Source organism: Pyrus communis, chromosome 15 (assembly GCF_041283825.1).
Source record: "Pyrus communis isolate YQ-2024b chromosome 15, ASM4128382v1, whole genome shotgun sequence".
Classification (NCBI taxonomy): Eukaryota; Viridiplantae; Streptophyta; class Magnoliopsida; order Rosales; family Rosaceae; genus Pyrus; species Pyrus communis.
In genome coordinates, this window is record NC_142579.1 from 15,578,734 (window position 1) to 15,605,634 (window position 26,901).

General features: G+C 37.8%; 2 protein-coding genes across 6 annotated transcripts; both read right to left on the reverse strand.

Annotated features, from left to right (window-relative positions):
• Nucleotides 1-5,327: 5,327 nt before the first annotated feature.
• On the reverse strand, nucleotides 5,328-16,949 carry LOC137739604 (protein ACTIVITY OF BC1 COMPLEX KINASE 8, chloroplastic). Of its 2 annotated transcripts, XR_011069098.2 has the most exons (22): nucleotides 16,218-16,861; nucleotides 14,794-14,929; nucleotides 13,340-13,506; nucleotides 13,066-13,186; nucleotides 12,808-12,908; nucleotides 11,977-12,075; nucleotides 10,911-11,021; nucleotides 10,748-10,827; nucleotides 10,578-10,647; nucleotides 9,998-10,071; nucleotides 9,829-9,898; nucleotides 9,577-9,665; nucleotides 8,970-9,094; nucleotides 8,028-8,108; nucleotides 7,805-7,865; nucleotides 7,635-7,689; nucleotides 7,447-7,545; nucleotides 7,274-7,363; nucleotides 6,590-6,649; nucleotides 6,364-6,487; nucleotides 5,699-5,832; nucleotides 5,328-5,525 (listed from the first exon to the last, which is right to left on the reverse strand). XR_011069098.2 is itself a non-coding variant. In XM_068479234.2 (21 exons), the coding sequence occupies exons 1-20, from the start codon at nucleotides 16,683-16,685 to the stop codon at nucleotides 6,371-6,373; spliced, it is 2,274 nt and encodes a 757-aa protein (XP_068335335.2). In that variant the 5' UTR covers nucleotides 16,686-16,949; the 3' UTR covers nucleotides 5,328-5,832; nucleotides 6,364-6,370. The 2 variants fall into 2 exon arrangements, 1 of the variants encoding a protein (XP_068335335.2); XM_068479234.2 differs by having other exon boundaries at nucleotides 5,328-5,832; nucleotides 16,218-16,949.
• A 510-nt stretch (nucleotides 16,950-17,459) lies between these two features.
• LOC137741345 (smr (Small MutS Related) domain-containing protein) lies at nucleotides 17,460-21,521 on the reverse strand. 4 transcript variants are annotated; one of them, XM_088686302.1, is made up of 6 exons: nucleotides 21,079-21,521; nucleotides 19,964-20,707; nucleotides 19,197-19,606; nucleotides 18,087-18,156; nucleotides 17,881-17,940; nucleotides 17,460-17,562 (listed from the first exon to the last, which is right to left on the reverse strand). In XM_088686302.1, exons 2-6 carry the CDS (start codon nucleotides 20,701-20,703, stop codon nucleotides 17,535-17,537), a joined length of 1,308 nt encoding a protein of 435 aa, XP_088542428.1. In that variant the 5' UTR covers nucleotides 20,704-20,707; nucleotides 21,079-21,521; the 3' UTR covers nucleotides 17,460-17,534. The 4 variants fall into 4 exon arrangements, with proteins under 4 accessions (XP_088542428.1, XP_088542430.1, XP_068337173.2 ...); XM_088686304.1 differs by lacking the exon at nucleotides 18,087-18,156 and having other exon boundaries at nucleotides 21,079-21,454; XM_068481072.2 differs by lacking the exon at nucleotides 17,460-17,562 and having other exon boundaries at nucleotides 17,641-17,940.
• Nucleotides 21,522-26,901: the final 5,380 nt, after the last annotated feature.

Consider the following 26,901-nt stretch of genomic DNA (forward strand, 5'->3'; position numbering starts at 1 on the left):
TTTCTAGGTGAAGCCTTTAGGTTGAAGTTTTCTAGGTGAAGCTTTTAGGTTGAAGCTTTATGGGTGAAGCTTTTTAGGTTGCAAGTGAAGGTTTTTGGTTGAAGCTTTATTGGTGAAGCTTTGTAGGTGAAGCTGATATGTTGAAGCTTTATAGGTGAAGTTTTTTTGTTGAAGCTTTGTAGGTGAAGCTTATATGTTAAAACTTTGTAGGTGAAGCTTTTATGTTGAAACTTAGCTTTATCGGTGAAGCTTTTTGGTTAAAGCTTAGTAGGTGAAGCTTATATGTTGAAGCTTTGTAGGTGAAGCTTTTAGGTTGAAGTTTTGTAGGTGAAACTTATATGTTGAACCTCTGTAGGTGAAGCTTTTAGGTTGAAGCTTTTGTTGGGCACCATAAATTGATTTTGCTTCACATTATCTTGATCAAGAGTGTGTGAAGCTTTTACTTGCTGTGTTTGCATCTTATTTGTTGAAGCTTTTGTTGCACACCATAAATTGATTTTGCTTCACACTATCTTGATCAAGAGTGTGTGAAGCTTTTACATGTTGTAGTTGCATTCTATGTGTTGAAGTTTTGTGGGCCTTCTCCACATGTCATAATTAATAATAATTGCTTAATTAATAATTAATTAAATAATTATTAATTATTTTGATAATTATGAATTAGTTAATTTCGGATTTTTTTTAGGGGACAAGAAAATGTGGGAGAGACCACATATATAGATTTTGTGCAAGAGTGTGTGAGGCAAACCACATATTGTAGTAGATGAAGGTTCGGAGGAACCATATAAATTGATTTTGCTTCGCACAGTCTTGATCAAGAGTGTGCGAAGCTTTCTATGAGTTGTATTGTTTGCATTGTTACAAAAAGGAAATGTCTGGAGCAAATGCAAGAGGCTTGAAGAGCTTGATCTTTGTATACCATGCACTGAAGCCCTTGTTGGCTTGTAAGAAGACTTTGTTGGTGACTATAACCCTTGTTGGGCATAGTGCTCCCCCAGTTGGGTTAAGTTAAGCTTGTTTATCCCCCTTTTGAGTTGTAAGGCTTGAGGGTTTTATTATTTGTGAATGCTAAGAGTTCACATGTACAAGTTGTACCACTCCTCACCTAGTTGGTGGAAAGAATGATGAGTTGCCGAGGCAAAACTATTTATTAATAGTACTAGTTGTACTCTTCATCGCCTGATTGGTGATACGAAGGTGAGTTCCCTCATTACGTAGTAAATGATCAGAGTGGCAAGTTGTTGAATGATATTAGAGTACGGGTTGTACCTTTCATCACCTGGTTGGTGATACAAAGGTGAGTTCCTTCATTACCTGGTTGGTGAGAATAAGGGTGGTACCGAGGCACATTATAGAAAGTGCCAAATGATAAAAGGTATGTTGACACACCCTTCAAAGTTCAGTTGGCTTATGTATGAATGTGTTGAAATGTATGATGTTTATGTTGATTGATATAAGTGATGCTTATGAAAGTTTTGCTATGCATAAAGTTCCATGCTTTGGATATGTGAACTATGTTGGTTGTAACACTTAGTTTCACTTACTTTGTGTCAAAGTATGCATGTTGAAGCTCTAAGTTAGAGTATAAAGGCAGGTCAGCATAGACTAAGTGTTCCAGTGATAGGAATGTAAAAGACTCAGGCGAAGTTATCTGATTCCCTCTTCATTAAATATTTACCAAATGGCTTGTGTTACAAAAGATCTCAAACGGTTGAGGGTCAAAACATTTGTAATGTGTACGCCTTTTTATAATAGCATTTCCTTCAGCACCTAGTACCCCCACTTTGAAAGAATGAGGCTTTACCCCATGGTTATAATAGTTGAAGGTACGTTCACCCCTAGTTGTCTTGATATGAATCTTTAACCCTCTTGTTGTAATAAGCTTGCTGAGAGTAAAGATATTTCCTCTTACCAAGAAAAGAATACGTTTGGTGACTTAGCGAGTAGCTAAGTGAGGCAGGAGAGGTGCAATGGGTGTCTAAATAGCCAAAACCTCTTTACTTGGTAGAACTTGACTTCCACTCCGCACGTGTTGATAGGGGTTAACCATATGAGGGTTCCGTTGGTATGTCCTTGCCTCGGCAAAGGCATGATTGTAAGCTTGCATCATCACCTCAGAGTAAGTTTTCCAAGTGTTAACATTGATCATGTACTTGAAGAAGCATTCACACATACCTATTGTGAAGACCCTGAGTGCTGTTTTATCATCTGCCTCACCACAATAAGAGTACTCGTGGCTGAAGTGACATGCTTATTCAATCAATGACTCGTCCGATTTCTGATGAATGGTGTATAACTCATCAGCGAAGTGTAAGCGATCAGCTTGGAAGATGTGTTGAGCCACGAAAAGTCTTCTTAGCTTAGCGAATCCACAGTATTAGTTTGAAGACGACAATACCAATTGAGAGCTCCACCAGAGAGAGTTGAGGGAAATATGAGACACCATTCCTCATCATTGTGTCTTTGGTATGCCATGGTAAATTCGAAGACATAGATATGCTCAATTGGATTTTCCCTCCCAGCATATGATTGTAAGCCAAGCTTTTGTTTAGTTTTTCCTTGTAGAAGGGTGCAAATTATCCTTCTTGTTAGAGAGTCTGGCCTTAGTTGATTCCAATTAAGTATTTTGGTCTAACGCTCAACCTTCAGCATGTTCACTTCTTCGAAGAGCTGCAAGATAAGGGGCTCCTGAGTGGAGTTAGGCACCATTAGAACTTTTTTTCGTTAGTTTCTCTCATTCTTTGGAAGTATAGAAGTTTGGTCAAAGGCATTTGGCCTTTCCCTAGATTCACCGTACTCGTTTCCGGGACGTGTTTGTTGAAAGTCCCTCGAGTCTCCTACACCTTCTTGTCCTTCAAAGGCTTGTCGTTCCTTTCTTGGATTGGGAGCTGGCCTACGTTGTGGTAGGGGACTGAGTCCTTTGATGACCTTTAGGTATTTGATCATTGATCTTATGTGGATGGGGTTTTCTCGACGCTGCCTCAAGAAGTCTCGACAATCGCAATAAACAGCTTTTGATATTTCCACTCCTTCTGCAATAAGGCGTCTCCCTCCACTTCTCCTGCTTCTGGTCAAAACAGCAAGTTGAGGAGAAGTCTCATGTTGATCAACACATTGATGAGTAGCTCGCTCCTCATTAGGAATATCCATGTTGAATACCGATGATCCCCCATGTTGGGGGTACCTAGGTGATGGTTGACGTCTATAGACGCAATGGGCTTGTGTGACTGAGTATGCCTAGCCGCATGGAGCATTTTGAAGATCTTATCATACTGCTCCTAGAGCATTTCATTCTTCGTTGCTATCTTGTTATTATGAGCCTCCAGCTCTTCGACTTTAGCTTAGAGAGAAAACTTATTTCGTTCATTCTTTCGCTGCCTCACACTAAGCATAATGGGAGTGTCGTTTTGTGTGTTGTGGCTTCCTTCGCTCCCTATGTTGGAGAGGGATGCCTAATTGAATGAAAGTGTACGAATAATGGAAGCCAACTTGAAAAAGCTGGAGAGAGTAGGAATAAGTGTCTCCTCCCACAGACGACGCCAAATGTTGATGCACAAAATCAATGAAGACTTTGGAACAACATAAAGTGTCAAGTTTGTGACCTTCGCTCGATTGCTCTGGTCACCTAGCGAGGATAATATGTAAAGAGATAGAGATAGAGAAACAAACGCAAGATGTATGTGGTTCACCCTAAGTTTGGCTACGTCCACTAAGTAAAGGAGTTCTCATTACTAGTGAAGGTTCACACAAATACATAGGTTCAAGCATAATCATCATTAGTGAGTTCTAATAACTAGTTTAAGTACAATAATGACATTAGGGATTAATTGTAAGAGAATGGTCTTCTTTTACAATTGAGGAGAGTTTCCAGTTTTTGTCCACGGTCGATGTGGGACTCTGTGAGTTTTATTCTGACGTTGACATGTGTCATACTGTAATTGGCCTCCTGGTTGGATGAAAACTCTTGTGTTTCGGCAAGGGTGCCTCAGCATGAACCCCTCAATAGGTCCTTGAAGGTATGACGTTGATCTGTACTTTGTAGTTTCAGGATTGGTCAAGTATGGTACAAACAACATTGGTGATATTACATCGTACTGAGTTGGTGTCACATGCTAGATCAGAGGGGTCATAATTCATATGGTCCGTAACACTGGAGTCTATGATCGAGTATTATCACTGTTCACATGTAAAGCATAACCACAGTTACCTGAAGACTTTAAAGATAGGTTAGTTGAACTAAAGACAACAAGAGGATCATCTTGAGAAATTAAAGATAATTCAAACATCGAAGTTGCGAGATTGGCAACTGCATCCCAAACTTCCTTCACTATAGGTAGTCAAAGAAGATACCCAATTAAATTGGGTTCCATAGAATTAATCAACCAACCTTTCATGATGGCATTCTCTGTGCACCATATGGTGAAAACCGGATTATCGATAAGAGGTTGAGGATTATTTTCAAAACAAGTATCCCAACTTATCTTCGCCAGCAACAAACACCTCAACAATTTGAGACCAAACTCCATAATTGGCACCGTTAAGCTCGATGCCAATTGTTGCCGTAGATGAATCGTGATGGACGATTTGTGTGACAACTTGTCGGGTTCATGGTAGGAGCTTAAGATCTCTGCTCTGATACCATACTAATTTGGGCTAATTTTGGAGTTTAATTTTCTAATAGTATTCAACCTCAAATGTGTAAAATCTATAGAAAATACAAATACACCTTAGTTACTCCTCACACTGAACAAAAAGTACAAGAGTTAATAAACCTATGTATAAGATTCAATGAACCCAATTGTTCAATAAACCTGATTAACATACCACAGTCGCTTCAACAACTTTTTGTGAAAGATGGCTCAAGCCACTTTTGTAACAGAATATTCAACTCACGCCAACAATTACTACTAGCACGGATACACTGGTACACTAGTGTCATGTGCCTATGAAATGAAGATGTGTGTCAGCATAGATGTACTTTTGCCATGTAAATTGTTCATGACACTATTGTAACAAATATTGTCCAAGTGGTATCACCGGTGCAGTAGATGATTGCCATGTGTGCAGACAGTCCATTATCCATGGCGTCACCCTTTCAAAAGGTAACTTCTTACCCATTTCTCTTCAATCAAATTAAAATGCCCAACTGAAAATGTATGAGAAGAAAAAGAGTACAGAGACACTATTTTGTTCCTGAAGGGAAAGGCAAGCATAGCAAAGTTGTTCTAAGCTTTACAAAAGCAACTGATATCTAAAGTGCAAAACTTGTTAAATAATCTACCAGCTATTATTTATATCCCAATTTGGCCACCTTTAAAGTGCAAAACTAGTTAAATATATAGTTACATATCAGCTCGAAAATTCGAAAATCTGTCTGATACAACATTATACAACAATTATGCACATCCCATCAGCCCAAATTTTGATGGGAGACCACAGAATGCCATGTCAGGCTCTTAGCTATAAGATAGTTACAAAACAAATTACAATGTTATGACTGCAAGCTGCCTTATACAGTCATCGTCCTGAAAAATGACGACACATCTTCAATATAACTACATTCGGGAATGTAATTTTAGGACTGCTTGAAACAAAGTCGCAATAGCCAACCTAACCGAATAGAGTTACAAATCTAACTCTTATTAAACTTTGGTTGAATAAGACCCAGTGCTCAGCTTCTAAAAAAACCATCACAAACCTGTGAAATGGAAGTTCAGGATCATATTTGTTGCTATAAGAACCGTGATATAGTCTGCATTCCCCAGATCGACCCTAATTCTCTTCAAGGATCAGAAAGTTGACTTGTAAAACCATGAGCTGGATTTTCCTCCACTTGAAAAATGCAACATAATATGTTTATAAGAAAAAGCGGAGTGCAAGTGTATTTGTAGTTGCAAACAGCAATCACAAATGGTATTCTATTCTATTCTTGTACATTAATCGAGCGACTACAAAAAATTTCAAACAGTTAACAGGCAGCTGTACTCACCCATTTAGTTTCTCTAAGACCCAACTATATCATATGGATCATATCTTTTTCCTGTTAATGATGTGGTAAGATCCGTTAACAATTTCAGAGACAAGGTTGGTGGGTTTGACCAAGTAATCATCCTGGACAAGCTTTGATTTAAGTTCTCCCTGTTAAAGTCATTCAACTTGTTGCCAAAATTCCCATCCATTACAAAACACGAAGACATAAAACTACTTATTTACTTGAGCAGAAAAGGCATTTTGGAGCTATGACCCTTTAAGGACGCTCAACACTCAGCCCTCTTTTCATTTGAAACCTTGTTTCTCTATCTCAACTCTCATGGATGAAGAACTAACATAATAGATTGTATAAATAGAATAAGCTTCACTCACCAATTGTTTAAGCAGTTCCTGTTATTAATCTCTCCCGCTCATCGAACTTTTTCACCTTTATGAGGCCAATGAGAACCTGAAGACCAAAAAATGCACAAAAGACATATGCTACAATGGCAGGAACCTGAGAATAAATAGGTAGCATCAGAATTGAGCTTTGAAGAAAATCAGACAACAGGGATTCAAACACAATGCCATAGGTACCAAAAGTAATTTGATAGCTTACTCGAATGGAATTAATATACAAGATTGTTGCGAGATTTATTAGGCTTCCAGCAGCAACTGCCTGCAAATTAGTCAAACAAAAGATCAAGCCAAGCAGACATCATGCCATTATAAGATTTAGCAGACAAGAGAGACGTTCAACTAGTTGACCTGTAAATAGTACATATCAGTAAAGTAGGATTTTCATATAAGCTTTAGCAGACGAGAGATACAGAACCATGCATGTACACCTAGTTCAGAACTGAAGATGACTCAGAAAAGTAATCAAAACCTCTACTCTACTTCCCAAACTGTCAATGTGTGTCTTCTGCTTTTTTATTCTTTTGTTCGGTAAGAACTTTATTGAATGCCATTCAATAATGCTACAGTTAAAACTGATTTATTTGATATCTAGATATGGTACCCCGTTGTTGGCGAAGAAGAGTTAATGTCAGTGTCACACACTTATGAGAATATGCATATAAATCATTAAAATAGACCCCTTCCATGCTTGCGGATGTGAGTAGGACAGAACCAAACCTCAGTATGGCTTTAACATAATTTGTATTATAACTAATGGAACCTCATAAAGAAAAGAAAATTCAAATCAGAACTTTCTTGTCAGATTATTATATACTGAAACAAATTCCAACAAAGATAAGTATCATGTGTGTATGCCATTAGGTCATGAGTAAGTTCAACTCACATTTCCAACAGTCTTCTGGACAGTTGCAACCCGCTGGAATGCCCTCTCAGATTCCAAAGCCCGAACTCTAAGCTTCAGATCACCTTGCTCCTATAAATAAAAAAGTGGCATCCACAACTGAGAAAATTATAGGAAGCTATTCAAAGTATTCACAAATAAAAAACAGTTGGTACCAATCTTTGTATAATTTCAGCAAGCTTTTCAACTCTGTCAGCCTGTCTAAATAAGTTATAGAACGCACGAGACTGCCTCTCCCATCTATTTCTGAGGTCCTGGAACATTTATAAGTTTAGTGTAAGAATGGGGTTTGTACTAGAAAGATTGTACAATATGAAATTTAATATGGATGCTAAGAGTTTACCTTTATAATGACTTCAACTCCAGCTTCACGAAATTTTAGCAATTCCAGTGCATAGCTACAGGGCAGAGTGTCCATGACTTGTCAAAAACAAGGGGAAGTAACAGTTACCAAATCTTAGAAGGTATTTATTTTACAACTTTGGGATGGTTTTAAAGCTAAATTACACTCACGGTTTGGCTATCTCAGTAATGTCAAATCGAGGATCAAGACCCTTCCCAATGCCATCTAATACTGAAAAAAGAGAAAATAAAGAAGTCCATTTAGAAGGATACCGATATACACGTATAAATATATGTCTCTTTGTTTAACTACAAATAAACACATTACATAAGCAATGTAAAATGCAAACATATTTCCAACAAAAACATGTCCACCATGTTTCTATTACGTTACCTGAAAATGCTCTAACAACAAATGTGAATGTCGCAGGAAATCTGAAGGGTTGATCTGCTGCAATGGCTAATAAATCTTCCCCTGTTAAAAGAATGCAAGGTACGGAGTATCAAACATCAATGCGCAGTGGAAAAATGCAAAAATAGCCTATGGGTTGCATCAATTTAGTATTGACAACAATCCGGGAAATCCAGCCACTGGACAGAAACCAGTTAACCCTTGATTACAGTTGGAGCCCAGACTCAAATTTTACATCGTTTAAAAATGGAAATTTTAGCATAATCAAACTTGGTGCATAAACATGTTTAATTTAAGATACCCTTAATCAGACATCAAATTTAAATAGCTCAGGTGGCTGAGCTTACACCAAAGACTTAAAAACAATTTCATGTGTAAGGTAGCCACAAGAAAAACCCAAAATATTATTTGGCCATTATTGAATAAATGATAATAAGAAACATGTTTAACCAGATTAGAAAATACATCAGATATGAATAGTGGACCTGGTGTCGATGATTTACTTGTTCAAGTGTAAACCAAATAAAGCATGAGGGTAACACCACATACTAACTTATACATCCCTATGGACTGAGAATTTAAATTTTGAGTTGATCCTGTCTAAGCTTGACATGGCATAAATTGGTCCCAGTATAAATGCAGCCAAGAGAAAGCTCACCAGTTCTTATTCTCTAAATTAAACAAGAAGCTGGAGACTGTAAAGGAGTACAAATCATTTCTATCCCACAAAAATGGCTTTCAATTTACTCATTTAGCATCAAAATTTGTGCAGGACTTGACTTAAGCTCTAATGCCTGACATAGGTCTGGCAAACTGAAAAAGGTCAGCCTCCAACTCTTCCATTAAATACTGAGTTGTAAGAATCTAAAACTATGTAAGGTAAGAACCTTAACATAGATAGAGGATTTGAACAAGGTGAATTACCAATAGCAGCCAGCCTTTCTTTCTTTTTCATTATCCTTTCCTCCTTGCTCAATGGCTTTTTAAACCCAAGCTCTGCTGTCGCCAATTCTTTCTCCTTTCTCTGTGCAGCAAGTCGCTCTTCAAAACTGCAAAATTTGAGCATTAGAAAAGAACCCAAGGCAGAATAAAAATTTTGGAACTACTAATCAAAGTTAACATGATATGCTTAACATAAGACCTTGCTTACAAAACCAAGAAGAGCAGGCTGTCAGTCATTCTAAATTACACCCCAGCCCGTAATACAATTGACAACTATACGAATAGCTCCATTCCAACCATAAATAGTTTCCATCATTCCAACTAGAACAAAAAACTCCATTGGAACCATAGCTGATACAGTGCCTTATCTAGCACCTTGCAAGTTACATATTACTAGTAGAAGTGTATATAATTCTGATTTGCCACAGAGGCATTATTCCCCAAGTAGCTCGGAAATTCCTCAATACCAGGGAATTTAAATTTTGTACAAAAAAAGAAAGAAAGACCGAACAAATTAATTAAGAAACGAACAATGGAAAATTCTGGAAAATTCTATTTAAATTTTCAGTATCAGAAGATTCAGAAGCACCTGTTAAGAAAAAATAGTGCTGTTCGTCTGACAGCTGTCATATCTCCAGTAGGCACAAGAACACCCATCTGAATCATTGCCTGAAGGACCTGCACCGGTATAATTAATTTCCATCATTTAAAGATCACAACCAGGCATTTGAGCCATGGTATAATTAATGTAAGCTAACTGTAATTCCAATTGCCTGATCAACATATTAAAATGAACTGTACTTAGAAAACTAAAAAGAAAGGAAAAAAAAGATGAAAAAACCTTATCTGGATCCTTTTCATAAACTCCATAAAATGTTTCCAGCAAACCTTCTCTAATATTTGGGCTGATACTGCAAAGTATAAATATGAAGACACATTTAAAAATACAGAAAAACTTGGAGAGCAGTGATTGGTAGATTGTAGATTAGCAAACAGAATCAAGGAAATACCTCCCCATCATTCCAAAATCATAAAAAATCAACCTTCCACCATTGACATCATCCACAGCAATATTTCCGGGATGCTGCATTAAGAGGAAAATTGTGGATACAAATTGGCAGGGGATATTAAATGCCAGGAATCCAGAAATATGTAATAAAAAAACACGAGGACTACAGCTTTCTTATGTGCAACAGGAATACTGATCCCTATAACCTTGGGAAGGGGGGCATCGAAAAGCTCACGATGGGCCATCTTATAGCTATTTGATTACAGCACATATATAAGTAGAAGTCCCAATCTGATAGCAATGAGGGATTGCTTATGAATCTGCGCAGGACATGTTTCTTTTTTCAATTATGGTTTCCGAAATTGCCTTTGGACTACAGACGCAGCGATGTTTAGTATTTTACTCCAGGACATGTAAAAGAACTAAACAAGGAGGCCATACTGTCAAATGTGATGACCATGAATGAGGAGTAGGTATTTTCTCATGTACACCCACAGTTCTGAGATTTTCCCAGTTTTCTAAGTTTTGACACCCAAATCATGCTTTAGAACCACAAATTGAATTAAACAACAAAAACTCACAGGATCAGCATGAAAAAATCCATGAGACAGAATTTGTTCCAAGTACGATTCAACAGCATACCGGCCCAGCCTGAGGAAGTCGAATGGATAGTCGAAGCATCAGGAGTGATAAGAAGAGGTCAAAAGTTAACAAGTATTTACCCAGGCTAAGAGACAGAAACTGTACTGACCTTTGCCGATCAAGGCCCAATTGATCTATAGCTTGTATCTTGTTAATCTTGATCCCCGGGACATACTCCATTGTCAGAACCTAATAATAATATAACGGAAGTTGGATTTAATGAACAATAACATCTAGGAGATCAAAAGTCATTAGTTGTGAAAGCTCAAAACCTGTGGTGTAGTGTATTCCCATATTATCATTGGGACTTTGACGTAATCCATGTTTTTGAAGTTACTTGCAAATAGTTCAGCATTAGCAGCTTCCTTGGTATAATCAATCTCCTGGAAAACTTTATAATAATTAGCTATGATTTACAGAATAGTACAAAAAAAAAAATGTATAAAAGAAGGCAGTTTTTAAGATTAAAATGTTTTGAAAATAAGTTATCAACAATTTACTAAGCACAGAATGCTGCACGTGAAAGATGAGCATAAACTATCTGTTATTATTATTTTTTTGAGAAGAAACTATAACATTTTATTAAAATAGAAAAGTGGAATTACACAGAAGTGGATAAGAAATCCACCAAGAACAAAACAAGAAAATCTCTCAAGAGGATCTGATTACAAGTAGCAAAACCTCAACCAAAATCACTTTACAGCTGCTAACATATCCCACAGTATGTAAGAAAGAGAGTAATTCTTAAAATCATTCGAAACTGAAGCCCAGAGGGCTGCCCAATATCTGACTCTTCCCCATAGATCTGCGACCCCCACACCAGTATAATCCTCAAAAATTCTTTTGTTACGCTCCAACCAAATGTTCCAAAAAACTATCTGTTATTATTATTATTATCTTTACCATTTAATAGAAAACAAAAATCTATGTTTAAAAAGTCTAAGAATACTGTCAAGCTGTGAACAATAAAATTGCTTTCTTTTCAAGAAAAAAAAGTCAGCATTCAACTGCCTTTCTTTGTCTTTGTTGGACTGAACCATCTATATTATTGACCTCTTTTCCTGCATATGTATCACCTAAGTTCCCTCACATGACTTCATCATTATTACTCCATGACTTCCTACATCGTTACTCATCCATGTCAATATCCTTTGACTCGACATGGATGACATCTTATTCCTTGAAGCATGGTTCAACTTATTACGTAGTAAGAAAACATAAGCCACTGTGGAGAATGAGACCTTTACCTACACTAAACAAAAAAAGCACGAGTTATGTGCCTTTTGGCTCACTATTTGGTGCCAAAACGGTTAAAATAATGAAGGGGGATCTCAATACCTCATATAAGACATTTGCACACTCATCATAGATAGCAACCCAATCCCTCTTCGCACCATCTGACTTCGGGTCAATTTTTTGAAGATATTCTGCAATTACCTGAAAAGAAAATGACAATACGACGATGCTCATCAGAATTTCCACTGCCCTCACAAGACCAAGAGGAACCTTTCACATGTATTTTCATCTATAACAAAGTAATAATACACAAGAAACAACCAAACTGAATAGAAAGAATATTATGAGATCTAATGACACAGTTAGCATATTAAGTGAATTAACATTCAGTACCACTTTTGAAGATCCCACTTAAATTCAATCTCAGTGACAATATCGCTTTTCTTGAGTCCCTTTTGAATGATTTGACCAAAAGCGGAGAACATCGAGCGGAAATTCACAACTTTGGCAGGCCAAGGGAAGCAAGAAAAAAGAAAAGAAAAGAAGAAACACCAAAAAAGAATTCAACCATGATCAGACAAAACCATGATATCCTAAACTAGCCCAAACATTATCCATGACCTCAGCTCAAGTGGCATGGATTCATAGGGTGAGGGTAAATGGACGTTCAAATCATAGTTGCCAGATACGGATACGGTTTGAGTTCGTGATTCGGTTCAGGTACGGAATTCAATGGTAACCTAAAGTATCATTCGTTAGAGAGTACACATAGATAGTACGATATTTAGTTCGATTCGTTCTTAATTCGTTAAAAATATTTATAATATACATTTTACAATAATACCAAAGATCCCAAAATTGATAGTATTAATCAAGAACTGTAAGCCAATTTGAATACTAATCAAGAACTGTAAGCCAATATGAGAAACTGACCCTCAGGTTCTTAAGATCAATATTGAAAAGATCCTTAAGTCCAGGCCTCTGTACTTTAACAACAACTTCCTGTCCTTTCAATCTTGCACGGTGAACCTGACCTGCATAAAGGAAGATACCATATTCTCACATTTCATCTCTTATCAAACTGTACTATAACCCAAAAAAAACACAATTATGCTAGATTCATTTTCTGATTTCTCATTCTTTTTGCACAAATTTTGCTATCAGAAACTTGACAAATGCAATCAGGAGTACCAAGACTAGCAGCAGCTATTGGTTCATAATCAAACCGATCAAAGATATCTCCCACAGGAGCACCAAGCTCTTCTTCAACAATAGAAATAGCTGTATCTGAAGGGAAAGGAGGAACTTGATCCTGAAATTAGATTAAGAAAAGATAAGCAACTGCAAGTGATTGAGAAACGGATACGAAAGACAAAATTGGCTCTACTTTCAGTAGCTGATTGTATAAAACAGTATACAGTATGAATGTGCAATCTTGTTGACCTTAAATTAAAGAATTTCCAACCTGAAGTTCTGACAATTGATCAACATATTCTTGAGCAAGAATGTCCACCCTTGTGGAGAACTGCTGGCCAATTTTAATGAATGTTGGACCTAATCTCAAAATATTCTCCTTAAGCCACTTGGCAAGTGCCTTACGCCTCAAGGTTTTCTTCTCCTCTGTCATTCCCCCTGCACATATCCTTTTAAATTAGATACAAGCACTTAAAAATACACAGTCCGCCTGCCTTACGAAGAGAATTCTAGATTCTAAATAAAATTCAAAATATTCCGCGAAGAATTAATTCCTTTGAACCATTTATTTATGAGAAAGGCCAATAAATATTAGGCAGTGTGCATACAATGCCCGAACTGCTCAAGCTCATCCACCATTTTTCTCTCACTTAGTATTGTATGGTTGATTCAAGGCACTGCCATGGGGGCAGCATTGCATCCAATTTTTTTATATTCTTTTGCTTAAGAGTTTTCCTATGGAAATTCCCAGATGACATGGATGCTACTGTGGCACCGCCACCCTCAGTTTTTATAAATGTCTTTTACATACTTTCACAAAATTATATCTAAGAGAGTTGGGGTGGACACCGTCAATCTGCCTTTGTAAAAAAGGAAGGTACATCCCAAAATTCAGAGAAAGAGGAAATCACAGATTACCAAATGTAAACTATATCCCGCAACCCCTCCTGTTTCCTCACTGCTGAAAATAAGATATAAAATATGTACCTCATATTTTTGTTCATACATATAACCAACAACAGAGCCATCACACTCACTTCGAAGTAACGCTATCAAAATTAGCTTCCAATAACAACTTGTCGCAAAGCTTAAGAAAGAGAGCAATTTCAACCTCCCATTTTGCACATAAACATGACTATTACTAGTACCATTGAATAACATTTTTAGCCCCCCTACTTTAATTATAATGCTACAAGGATTTACTGGAGCTATAATCCAGATCATAAACTTGTACCTTGTACAGTACTCTAGCCTTCAAAATCAAGTGAGATGATGATGGAAGCCAAGCATTTGTTCTTAACTATTGAAAAGGGATATAGAATGTCTGGTACCAGGTACCAATATACTGTATATTGGGACCTGGTACCAAAACCAAACAATCTCTATCTGTTTTCAAAATTCAAGGAGAAAGGATTGGCTTCCACCACTTGATTAGATTGGTACATTACAAGGCACGTCATGATTAAGTTTTTAAAATTGTGCTGAGTATCTTTAAACCTGACAACAGAGGAAGAAGTTCTGAAGAAGAATGCTTGTTCCTAATAGATTGTAAAATTAGAAGGAATTTCCATGGGAAGTGGGAATCAAGCTCTACACTATTATTACATGGGCTTTGCAAGGGCTTCCTAATATTTCTTCCATTTTTTGGTTTACTCACATGGAAAGCCAAAATGAAAAACTCATGTACTTGACTTTGGAAATTTCATTATACAGGAAGTGACTAACCTTGATAAGTAAATTTTTGATTGTCTAACCAAGCCTTTATAATGAATTTTAGAACAAATCCCCATATTTCCAAGGTCCTCTGGATTGTCGAGTAAGTTTTAAATCTACTCCAACGACCACCAGGTGCAACAGAGACCTGCAAAAACCAAAAAGTACCATATTACTTTGGCACATGTGTGCACATATTCAAACTCAAAATACAAATGAAGCAACCAACAAATTTATAAAAAGAAGCGATTTCAATATTATACAGCCAACTCAAAGAAACACAGCTATATAGAGTAGATTCTGGCTCCACATACAAGACAATGTTAGCAATAAAGTACTAGATGAATCTATTTGTCACTAATGCGTGAATTAGAACACTAAAAGAGATAAATGATCCCCTTTTAAGATTTGCATGAACCATTTTTTATTTTCTTTCTATATTCACTTGTTAAACATCTTTCATCCTATCCTCGTCCCATAAAACTAGGCCAGCTTCAGAGTTACCTAAACCATAAAAGCTATTAAACCATAAAAACTAAGGCTTGAAATAACCGCAAAACAGTTGCTATAGAAAATGGTAATATTGGTAAACCTAGTGAACACACACACATACATCATGTAAAAAATACAATCTCCAACATTATTAAAAAGAAAATATATCTCTGTCATTGGCCCCACTACCACAATAGGTTGCTCAGTTTTATTTTTCTCCAACAATCTGCACATTATACTTGCTGCATCTCTTAATACTACAACCAAGCCACACATCTGTATTTCATGTATACTTTTTCTGGTGTTGTAGTAGACGAGGAAAAAAACAACTTTTGACCACTTAGCGTAGCCTACCAACCACATCAATAACATGATCCATTAGACTGCTAATAGTACTTTCTTCACTATGACAAAACCGCCTCAATTTTCCTGAGGTAACAGCATGTTCAAAACCTCTCTGTGAATTAGAATTCTAGTCCTCAAGTCGAAATGAAGATCAAAAAAATTTCTGTTTGTGCATGCAAACCAATTAAGATTTCAACTAAAATTCCAGAAAACCTACCTCTACCATCTACATTCCAAATCAATGTCTTGTGACAAACTGCACCGATATGCATACTCGAATTCAAAAGTTGAGGTTCCACCATAAAACCAATTGGCAATATAGAGAGTAGCCCAACTTACTTATACGCCCATGCAAGGTCCCTCCTCTCATCAAAGTGGGATTCATTCTCAACAATACCAACTTGTTACCTGTTATAGTGTGAGCATCCAACCCTAAACCAATTGGAAATGTGTGGAGAGGTCCGCCCAAGATTATTTAAACTATTACATAAGACTTTAATTCCTCAATTTGGAATTCATACTCTCAACATAACTTAGCATAAACACACACCACTCCTTTAAAGACAATTGAATAACAAATCAACATCACGCAATCATACCTCGACTTTTGGTAGCCCGCTTTGCTTAAACCACGCATCTTCCTTTCCAATTTCCTCAATATTCTTCCTCCTTCCTTCCTCCTTCGTCTCCAACACTTGAACTCCTTCCACCACTTCCGCTGCCACTCCATTGCCATTCACGAACTTCACCAAGCTCCCGTTACTCGCCCCATTAGCACTGCCATTGGAGTAGCTGTTGACCGAGCCATTGGACCCATAATTGCTACCACTAGTACTAGCGGCAGCGCCATTACCACCCAACTCGACACCATTGACTTTGTTGATCGTCTCTTCAACTACAAGGCCATCCTCTTTAGTCGCTCTGATTCGGGATCGAACACCTCCTCTAGGGTATCCAATAAGAGAGAATCTAGAGAGAGAAACTCCAGAGGTAGAAAGGCGGCGTTTAGGAGTGGTTTGTGGTGAGAGAAAGGTCAGTTCCAGTACAGGTAGAGAACAAGCAGCCATTGGGGTGAAAGAATCGAGAATTTGATCAAAACCCTAATCCCCAATTTTCATGCCCGCAAGAGAGAGAGGGAGAGAGAGTGAAGCAGCAGAAGAAGAAGACAGACAGACAGACAGACAGACACAGACAGACAGTCTGTTTTGGAGCGAGGAAGGAGATGAAAGTGAGAGAAACGAACGAAGAAGAAAAGGGAGGGAAAGGGTGGAGGTGGGGAGGACACGTGGCAAGTACTCGGATGAGTGTTTTCAAGAAGGAGGCTTCTCATTGGTTGAAAGGCTCTCGCGGGACCGAGAGATTATTGTCATGGACGGTTTGTGGCTGACGTATCTGTCCGAGAAATTTGTGACTGCAAAGGTTCGGGCCTTAAAACAACAATATTGGATTTGATGGAGTTTGTGCGGACGTGGGTTTAGCTAGTTTCATAGTACTGCTTTACTTTTGCATTCAAGTTCAATTTCTTTTTTTCATAATTTAGATCGTTGTAGTGTTCTACTTTGCATTCAAGTTCAAATTCTTTTCTCTGTAGTTTAGATGAATATATGGTTACTTTGGTCTTGGCAGTGCATGTAGCATGACAATTTATTTGAAGATGCTATTATGCTAAAGATTTCGTTCTGCAGTTCAAGTTCAAGGTTATTTTTTTTCCGTCGAATTTCAACCCACAAGGCAAAGGCTTTACCATCGTCGCGTTGGATGAGTTACGACATTTCTGGAGGAAAACAGATTAAACCACGCTCATCTAGCGATAATTAATGCGATGACAGTCTTCTCCGTTACTTAAGAAGCAAAAGAACTTTCAAATATATTTGCCAAAATGAGTCCATGGACTTGGTGCAACCTCACGTAACTGTTCATCCAGCATTTCTCTTCCGGAAAACCCTAAAGACACCGATTCACATTAGTTGCAAATCAATCAAGTTCACAGTTGGTTCTCGGCAATTAAATAAGTCTTACACGTCTAGAAATGAGATACATTTATTTTAAATTAGCACACGAGTTAGGCTACTAATACAAATCTCTCGCTTATTAATCGTCCAAAACTAAATCCTTACTCCTAATCATACAAATATGAGACTCCGATATCAAGAAGGAAACTGCCTGATTTATATTCTGGGCATAGAAAGCAAGTGCAGAAGAGCGTTTTGCAACAACATATCATGCATCATCACTGATTTGGTTACTTGATGAAGCAATCACCTGTGACGGAACTTGGGCCGCACTGTGATTACACCTGGCCTCAACTCCTCGAAACGATACCTGCAATATAACATTTCATCGTTTACACAACAAACTAAACAGTACCAATGCCAGCTTATTAGACCTGAAAAGATCAAGAAACTAAAGAAAAGTAGGTATCAATTCTGTGAATTTATAAGCACTTGCACAAAGGAAAGAGGCATCACCCATTCTCATTAAGGAAACTTCTCACAGCTGTTGGAAGTGCAGCCTGTCCTCGGCTATGATTACCTCTACCTACACGTATAAACACAGAAATCAGGGTTGCATCCTGTAACTATCCTTCCCCCACCCCACCCCCCACAAGACACACACGCACCGAGAAGGAAAAAAAAAACAATGTAGTGCCACATTTTTTCATTTAGTCCTCTAACAAGCATTGTATTGATTCCAGAAAGACTGTTTTCCCATCTTGCCAAGTAATGACCAAGTTCCAGCAAACATATCATTCATGAGTAGATGAATTTAGGGCAAGCAACGTTCAGTCCTCTTTGGGATTGTTTTGGTAGGAAGCGGTTTTTGTTGGTTACACTTTTGTTAAAAGCACATAAATTTTGAATAAAACACAACCCAATCCAGCATCGTCACAGAGTGCTTCCTGACGAAAGAACTGAAAATGATTCTCTAACTTATGTTTTCTGTAACTTATATTTCTAGTCAAACATTACTTAAAGTGGTTTTGGTTATTCACTAGCTTTTTCGCCCTGCACAAGGAACTTTCACACACACGGTGTTTGGATAAGGAAATTTGCAGGTACCAAAGGGATTTAGAATAATTAGTTCGAAATGAACTACAAACATTAGATAGAGGGATTTGAAATGACTTTAAAATCGCACTTATTCTCTACAGTCCTTAACCCAAAATTCAAATAACCTGAAGCATTTATCTTGGCCCTTCAAATCAACCTGAAACCGTTGAAAAGCTGATGCCTAGTTATATTCCAACCATCTTTTCTGTCAGCCCCTATTTTTGCCCTTTAAGTTTAAAACCTATCATTGTACATCCATGATTTTCCAAATCCCTAACCCCCAACATACAGCATATGTTTATAAAGATTGTCCTAAATGATATTAAGTTTAACTGGTTTGCTTCAATTTAATGATAATATTTTCCCTAGCAGAAAAAAATAAGGCAAACAAATAAGTATGTCCCAAATTATCCTATGTCAACATAAAGTAGAGATTCTAGAATTTTGATGCATGAAGATAAAATTAAATTCCGACATTATTTACTTATGTCATCTGAAATTATAAATTCAATGAATGAAACATTATACCTGTGATGATCTCTAAGGATGCCGATCTTTGTGTTGATGATGCCTTCTGTTGATCCAATTTCTTTCTGTCAGTACAACTAAACGACTCATGTGATGAAGAACGTATAATCATCTTTTCCATCTTAACTCTGTTTGGTGACACAGAGCGATTAGATAGCTCCTTTGTTTCAATTTGCTGCAGGTGTTCGTGCAAGGCTTGAATTGCTTCAGATGCATGAAGGCCATGTAAATCCAATTTCCATAAATCATTTTTGCTATTCTTGATCCTTAAAATTTCTTTGGCTGCCTTCTTATTGAGGCTTTCAGCAGCCAACCGTTCCTCTCGAGCCTTCTTTGAGTGTTGTTGGGCGGAAAAATGGTCACCTCTTGCAAAGGCATGAGTGGCTGCCTTAGAGTGCTGTGATGCTGACCTGTTTATTTAAGATAAGAAAAATTTCAATGCTAGGACATAGTATGCAAAAACATAGGTTTTTCAAGAAGCACGACATATCCTGCAGAACCTATGCTATGACATAGTTTAAAAAAGCTGACGAAAACAGCAAGATAAAGTACAAAATTCTGTTGTGAAACCTAAGAAATGTTCATATGAGAAGTGGCAACAAGCACAAGCTGTATACCTTTACTTTGGGTGGATGACTAAACAACGAGAATGGCAACACAAAAAGAAGGCAGCATAAGAACAAAAAATTATGCCAAACACGGAGAGAAAAACACAGTTGCCAGTGCTTAATAGTCATATCCTGCAAGTTCATGAACAGAAAGCATACCTCATCATCCTTAATGCATCTTTTCGATGCTTCAAGTAAACATCATCCTCTTCCCACTCAGGTTCGATGGGTACAGACTCCAAACTCCCCAGAACTAGCTTCCTATTTGCTGCATCAATAGCAAGCTTTTGCACACCGCAATCATCACCAGTTAACAATTCTATCTTATTCTCTTTGAGACAGTTTTGAATCGTAGAGTTACAGTTAGAAATGCCAGAAGGAGATTGAGGAACAGATTCTCTATCACTTAAAGAGACATTTGAGCTGGAGTTGTTTTTTTGAAATGCTAGTTTGGTTATTCTCTCCACAGCTGCCGGAGGAAACCATTGTTTCAATAAAATCGAGGCCTTATCCATATCATTATCCATTGCAACCATAATATCCTCAATCAAGAAATCGTCAGCCCAAGGGTAAAGATCCATGATGTTCTTCATGGAAGATGTATTATCTTCCACGGAAGCGTACCGTTTCCCACTGGAATCGCCATCTAATAAAGGTCTTTTCCCAACCCTATTCTCTGCCGAAGTTGAACAATCTACAGATGGGAGGAGTAGAGTTGAAAAAGGCCTGCCCGGAAGGTCATTATTCCTCGGTACGTTTACACGAGGATGTAGAGAAGTTATAGTGTTCGGTATAGTTAGGAAAGGATCCTTGTAAACTTGAGGCTCGAGGCCTTGTTTCTGGCGCTGCTTGAGGTCAAAGGCAGCCCAACCACCAGACTCATCGCGAGCCCTTGACATCCGCCTACATGAACATATATATAGAATTTAAGACTACAGGTTACTTTGCTACCAACACCAGTCCGTAACTTGCACCCAACATACAAAGAAACTGGAGAGTATTATATCGAAAAACTAGCATGAAAGTGATTATGCAGCTCGAAATTTAACAACTCAAATTCATGTTCATCTCGCTACACAATCAAAATTCTGAATACTTGTATGAAAAAGCCGCGAATGGTTGTCTTATATATATATATATATATATATATAATACGAAAGGTTTCCAAAAGTTATATATAGAAAATAAGAATTTCATGCGCAAAAGAAAGCTAAAAAAAATGAACAGAGAGATGAAACCCATGGATTGGAATGAACAGAGCATCTAAAAAGTACCTTCCTTTATATATAAATACGAAATCCGAGAATTGAGGCGATAATCGATCCGACGACTGATACTTGGAAGGGATTGCAGGAAATACGACGACTTTCTTGGCGGATTCCCGCGGTCCAATTTCGTATCACGTATCCATAAATCCACCTGAGATTTGCAGAAATACAATCCCACAAGGACAGAGAGAGATTCTTCAAGCTGAAAAAGCTTTCTAATTCTTCTTCTCTCAAAGCTATCAGAGAGAGAGAGCAGAAAGCGGCCGAAGAACTACGAAAGGCACAAAGAAAGTTTCTTTTTTTGTTTACCAGGAATGCCAGCAACTGTGGTATATGCTTCAGAGGATGGGAGGAGGTCATCAAAAAGAGAACATATTGCTGTAAAAATTGAACTTGAAAGCCTTTTGGTTAAAGAGTATTGTTTGGTTGATACTTCACGTATATTTTGTATTTTTTTACCTAATATTTAGTCATGATTTTATATTAAAAATTGTTTTTTTAAAATTAAAAAAATAAATAAATAAAATAAGAGGACTCTTTCAGAAACCGAAAAGACTCAAAGGTATTTTAACCTCTTCTAACCACCATGTGCGATTCATCAACTGCAAGAATCAAACCCAGGACGTATGATGTAAAATACGAGTTTAAAGTTCATCTCCAACCATTGAGCCACTCCGTGATGATTTATATTAAAAATTGTTGAGTTTAATGTGTTTTTATGCGAGTTTTGTTAAGAAAAAAACTAGCAATCAGCACACACGATCTACGTGTTCAACTAAATTTGTTTTTTATTTTACTCTTACTTAATGAGTAAGGAATGAGGATTTTCTTTAGACCCTCTTTGTGAGGATCTCAAGAATTTTCTAATCACATCCGTTCATCGTATATCGTGCGATCATAAATTATTGTAAATTTTGGTTCGGGGTGAGTAAGGGTCGATTCCTAATTTTGTAAAAACAAAACGGGGTGGGGCGGGGCGAGGCGGGCCTTTGAAGTTTGCAGTTCGGGCCGGTTCCAAAAGTATAGGAACCGCGGGTACCCGGACCGGCCCGTTTATTATTACAATGGACGGACGAGATTTAAGATGTCATTTCTCCATCCAATCTCAACCATTAGTTTCAACCTTAGCCAATTCCCACCTCCCGAGTTCCAGAATTCACCCTCAGTGTCTCTCAGACTCTCAAACTCTCCCTCCCTCGTCCCTCTTTATCCCTCCCCTTAACTCTAACTCAGACTCTCACTCACAGTGCTCATCGCCATCGGGACCAACACAAGACAACACCACCTCCGCCATCATGACCACCATCACCCCATCGAGCTCCAACTCTCAGACTCTCATAGCGCCGTCGCGAACAACACAACGACACCACCTCTGCCGTCGTGACCACCATCAACCCATCACCACCGTTGAGGACACTGCTACCACCAGTGGTCCAATACCACTACCAACCATCATCCCTCTAAAATTTAGGTAATTTTGCATTAGGGTTTATTATTAATGTGATATTGTGAATATCTGGGATTTTGGGGTAGGGATTTTAGGGGTTTTAGGTTAGAATTTGTAGATTGATGATTGAATCCTGTTGCCACCATTTACAGTTTTCTTAAAATTTGTAGAGTGATGATTGATATGTTGCCACCATTTACGGTTCTTCTCTTCGCATCTACCAATTTTTTTCCACTGTAATACTGATAACAAAGTTTGGGTTCTTTTTTAGCTTTGCATATTAAGCGTTGCCTAATAGTTTAAGAAATTACTTATGTATTTGGCTAATTACCAATTGTCATTGAAGTTCATATTGGTTGGACTGGTTCAACATACAATTGATTATTCTCAACACATAGGAATCTCATATATGCATGTATTTAGTATTTACATGAATGCCTGCCAAATCTCACTTTGCTTTGAAATATTGTTTTGATTATCTGTATATAAATACACAAGTGAGATTTAGGAGTTCACTAGAGAGAAGTATATAGGAGAGAGTTAATGCAATTTTTATTTCTATAATTAAATGAAAATGTCTACTTGTACCCAATGTTAAAGTCGCTTTTGCAGATTGTAAAAGGAAATCCCACTGTAATACTACCTTAAATTGAGTACCTAGAATGTTGGTTCTAGAACAAGAAGGCACAGAAGTTTGTCGTTGCAATCTGTGCAAATCTGTGCAGTTTGCAATCAATTTGCAATCTGTGCAGTTTGCAATGCAAATTTTATTTTATTTTCCCAAAAAAAAAAAAAAAAAAAGGGACCAGTGGACCCCGCCGGAACCAGCCCGTTTCAACCGGGTTGGGTAAGGTCCGGTTCCTATATTAGAAATTGTAATTCCCGGCCCGTTTTCTTTAAACCCAGGTCCGGTCCAATCCTTTCAAAATTGGGCCCAGCTCGGCCCGTGCCCACCCCTACAATTGGGTATTCGTTCATTATGGTAACAATGAATAACGACCCACGATTCTCACACGAAAATTCACACCCATCCAACACTTCAACCTCACAGAGAAAAAAAAAAAAAAAAAAATCCCAAAAATTAGGGACTGAACACTGAGTAAATGTGCTGAAATAGAAATCCTACACAATATTCTCTCTTTGTTGAAAACAACGCCACGACTGCAGCAGCTCAGGACCTCTTTTTTTTTTTTTTTTTTTTTTAAAGCTTGGCTTTTTAACCAAAATGATCCATGAGATTTGCATAACACATCACTTTGATTTCTGAGATCGAAAATCAATAGAAGTGGTCCCTAAGATTGTCCACCATCCATTATTTTGGTCATTCCGTTACAAACTTCGTTAAGTGGTCCCGAAGCTCATACCAGAAAATGAGATTTTTGGCCGGAAGTTCAAAGCTTCGTAATTCAATCGTTTCTTAATCAAATTCGGCCCATAATATATCAAAATGAAAATAGGAAAGTTTAAATGAAAATAGGAAAGTGTTGAACAAGATTATACCTATTTGGAAGCCCAATGGTTGCCAGAGATGGCCGGAAAATAGCCTGAAAGGTGACTGGTCCGCGGGAAAACTGAAAACAGGCTAGAAACTGGGTAAACTTTAAACGTTCATAACTTCTTCAATACTCAACAAAATCAAGTGATTCAAAAACAAAAAACATACTCCTTGACGAGACAAAGAGAATGGTACCTTTTTCGATGACTAACTTGTCGTGGTTTGGCCAGAAAATGGCTCGAAAATGGCTAACTCGATGAGACTAAGACAAGCACTTTTGAACGGTTTTCCGACCAAACCACAGCAAGTTAGCCATCGAGAAAGATACCATTCTCCTTGTCTCGTCGAGAAGTATAATTTTCAATTTTGAATCACATAATTTTGTTGATTATTGAAGACGCTATGAGCGGTTAAAATTTACCCAGTTTTTGCAAGTTTTCCAGCTTTTCCACAGACCAATCACCTTTCAGGATGTTTTCCGGCCAAACCACGATGTGTTAGCCATCGAAAAGGTACCATTCTCTTTGTCTCGTCGAGAAGTATGAGTTTCGTTTTTGAATCACTCAATTTTCATTGAGTATTGAAGAAGTTATGAACATTTAAAGTTTACCTAATTTTCGGTGAGTTTTCCAATTTTCCCACGGACCAGTCACCTTTCAGGCTATTTTCCGGCCATCTTTGGCAACCATTGGGCTTCCAAATAGGTATAATCTTGTTCAACACTTTCATATCTTCATTTTGATATATTATAAGTCGAATTTGGTTGAGAAACGATTGAGTTACGAAGCTTTGAACATTGCCCAAACTTCCAGCCAAAAATCTCAGTTTTCGGTATGAGCTGCAGAACCACGTAATAGAGTTTCTAATGGAAGGACCAAAATAATGGATGGTGGACAATTTTAGGGACCATTTCTATTGATTTTCAATCTCAGGGACTAAAGTGATGTGTTATGCAAATCTTAGGGACCATTTTGGCTAAAAAGCCTAAAAGCTTCTAGCCCAAAATTACGATAGTCCAATGCCTCTCCCATTTGCTCATGCCCTCACACACCAACGCCGCCAATTTTCCTTCAAGCTTCAAACCTCATCTGCGTATGAGATCTGCGAGGTGCAGGGGTTCAAATAAGGAGGGGAGAATGGGTCGCGAGTTTGGATTCTGATGGCTGAAATTCTTCTTCCTCCTCTTCTAAGATTTTTGGAACTTTGTCCCCTATGGTGCTGCAAGTTTTTCGACGGGACCGGTAGGGTAGACCGTCGCTCTTGAGCTTAACTTCCAGCAAGGGGAGGGGCAACTGCCCTTCCTTGCTCCTATGTAGCTTCGCACTGGGGGAAACCAAGAATGGGGTTGCAATGGTATGAGAGTTGATAAGAGAGAGACAGGTTGTATGTACCAACTTTATAATAAACAAAACTCAACATTGGTGGACCAAAACATCACAAACTCCTCCAATGATTGAAAAATACAACTCAGCATCCATCGTAATCGACGAAAACTGTACAACGTCCTCAACTCATCACCACCATCAACCACCATCACATCTCTCTTCCGATCTTTCTCATTCTCATGAAAAATTTGCCCAGCCACAAAATCCGATCTCTTTGTCTTGTGTTGAACCATATGCCTCATCCCCACCTAACATTGCCCAAAATCTGTGACGTCGGCAATGAAAAAGGTAAGGGTAAATTTGTGAGTCTTATGTGAAAAATAGTAAAATTTTGTTTAAAGGGTTGTAATAGTAATTTCATAGTGTTTTGGTTGAATAATGTGTAGATTAGATGAAAAATAATTCTACTCGGATGTCAAATTTCTATAGAATTTTGCAGAACTTAATTCGGAGCAACGTGAAAAACGTTACTTCGGTTTTACCACTCACAATGTGTTGGAAATGTGCCCTAAAACCAATCATATGATGATACTTTACGGACATTTCACAAAGTTAAACTAATGTAGTTTAAATGTAAAGGGCAAAGATTATTGTTTGAGCCGTCTCATATAAATGTTATATGCTTAAACGATAAGTCCAAGGAATATGTGATTGAAAGAATGCGATCTAAAGAAGTTAGATTCATGAGACCATTCTTTCGTTGACACATCCTAAATGTTCCTGATCATAGGATTGTCAATTGGGCATTGACAGTCCGTTAAGATCAGTACGTGCTATGTCTTCTCTCAGGGAGAGTGACTAGTCTCGAGTCATTGGTGTGTGTGACATCAAGACAAGTACGTAGGTGCTCAATAAAGAATGAGTTCACTGAACACGATCAACGAAGAGTTCTCATATTCATGTCACATGAAAACTCATGGTTGGGATAATGCAAATTAGTCTTTTGACCTGAGGCATCACAGTTGTCTTGTGGTTAGGTCCTTAATCTTTGATTATGTCAAAGTCACTCCATCAGGAGGGTGTCCACGGCATCGTTGGGGTTAAGCCACTTAGCCATGGAGGCAAGTGAATGCGCAACAAGGGATCTCTAACCTTCAAACTGTTTGAGGGAGAATACTCTATGATATGATTAAGAATCTTTGGCCAAAGTATGAATGAGATTTAGGAATGTGTTCCAAATCACATTCAAGGTAATCATATAAGCACAAGACTCACATTGGATAGTAGACATGAATAAACTATCAAACCAAACAATGTGGTCAAGAGTATTGTATTAGAGAAAGACCGTATTGCATTTGTAATCCTAAAACTAAATAGGTTCTCCACCTCTTCTGATTAGCTTGGGTAACCATGACATGCTGCTAGGCGTCAACCATGGTTTGTGGAAGCCCTAAAAGTGTATTATCACTAACGGGAGAATTGAAAGTAAGTTTCAATTCACAATCGATTAGAAAGAGTTTTAATCGCCCACTGCCTCGCTAAAAGGAACCTAATGGATCGTT

Bases quoted from the DNA above. Each gene is read 5' to 3' on its own strand.
- LOC137739604 (XM_068479234.2), bottom strand. From the start codon at position 16,685: ATGGCTGCTTGTTCTCTACCTGTACTGGAACTGACCTTTCTCTCACCA. The intron at 7,546-7,634 runs GTAAACTCTTAG...TAAATGTTCCAG, and splicing joins GAGTTGAAGTCATTATAAAG to GACCTCAGAAATAGATGGGA. The intron at 7,364-7,446 runs GTACCAACTGTT...TTTTATTTATAG, and splicing joins CTGAAATTATACAAAGATTG to GAGCAAGGTGATCTGAAGCT.
- LOC137741345 (XM_088686302.1), bottom strand. From the start codon at position 20,703: ATGTCAAGGGCTCGCGATGAGTCTGGTGGTTGGGCTGCCTTTGACCTC. The intron at 17,941-18,086 runs GTGATGCCTCTT...GTTATATTGCAG, and splicing joins AGTTTCCTTAATGAGAATGG to GTATCGTTTCGAGGAGTTGA. The intron at 17,563-17,880 runs GTGATTGCTTCA...CGGTGTCTTTAG, and splicing joins CGGCCCAAGTTCCGTCACAG to GGTTTTCCGGAAGAGAAATG.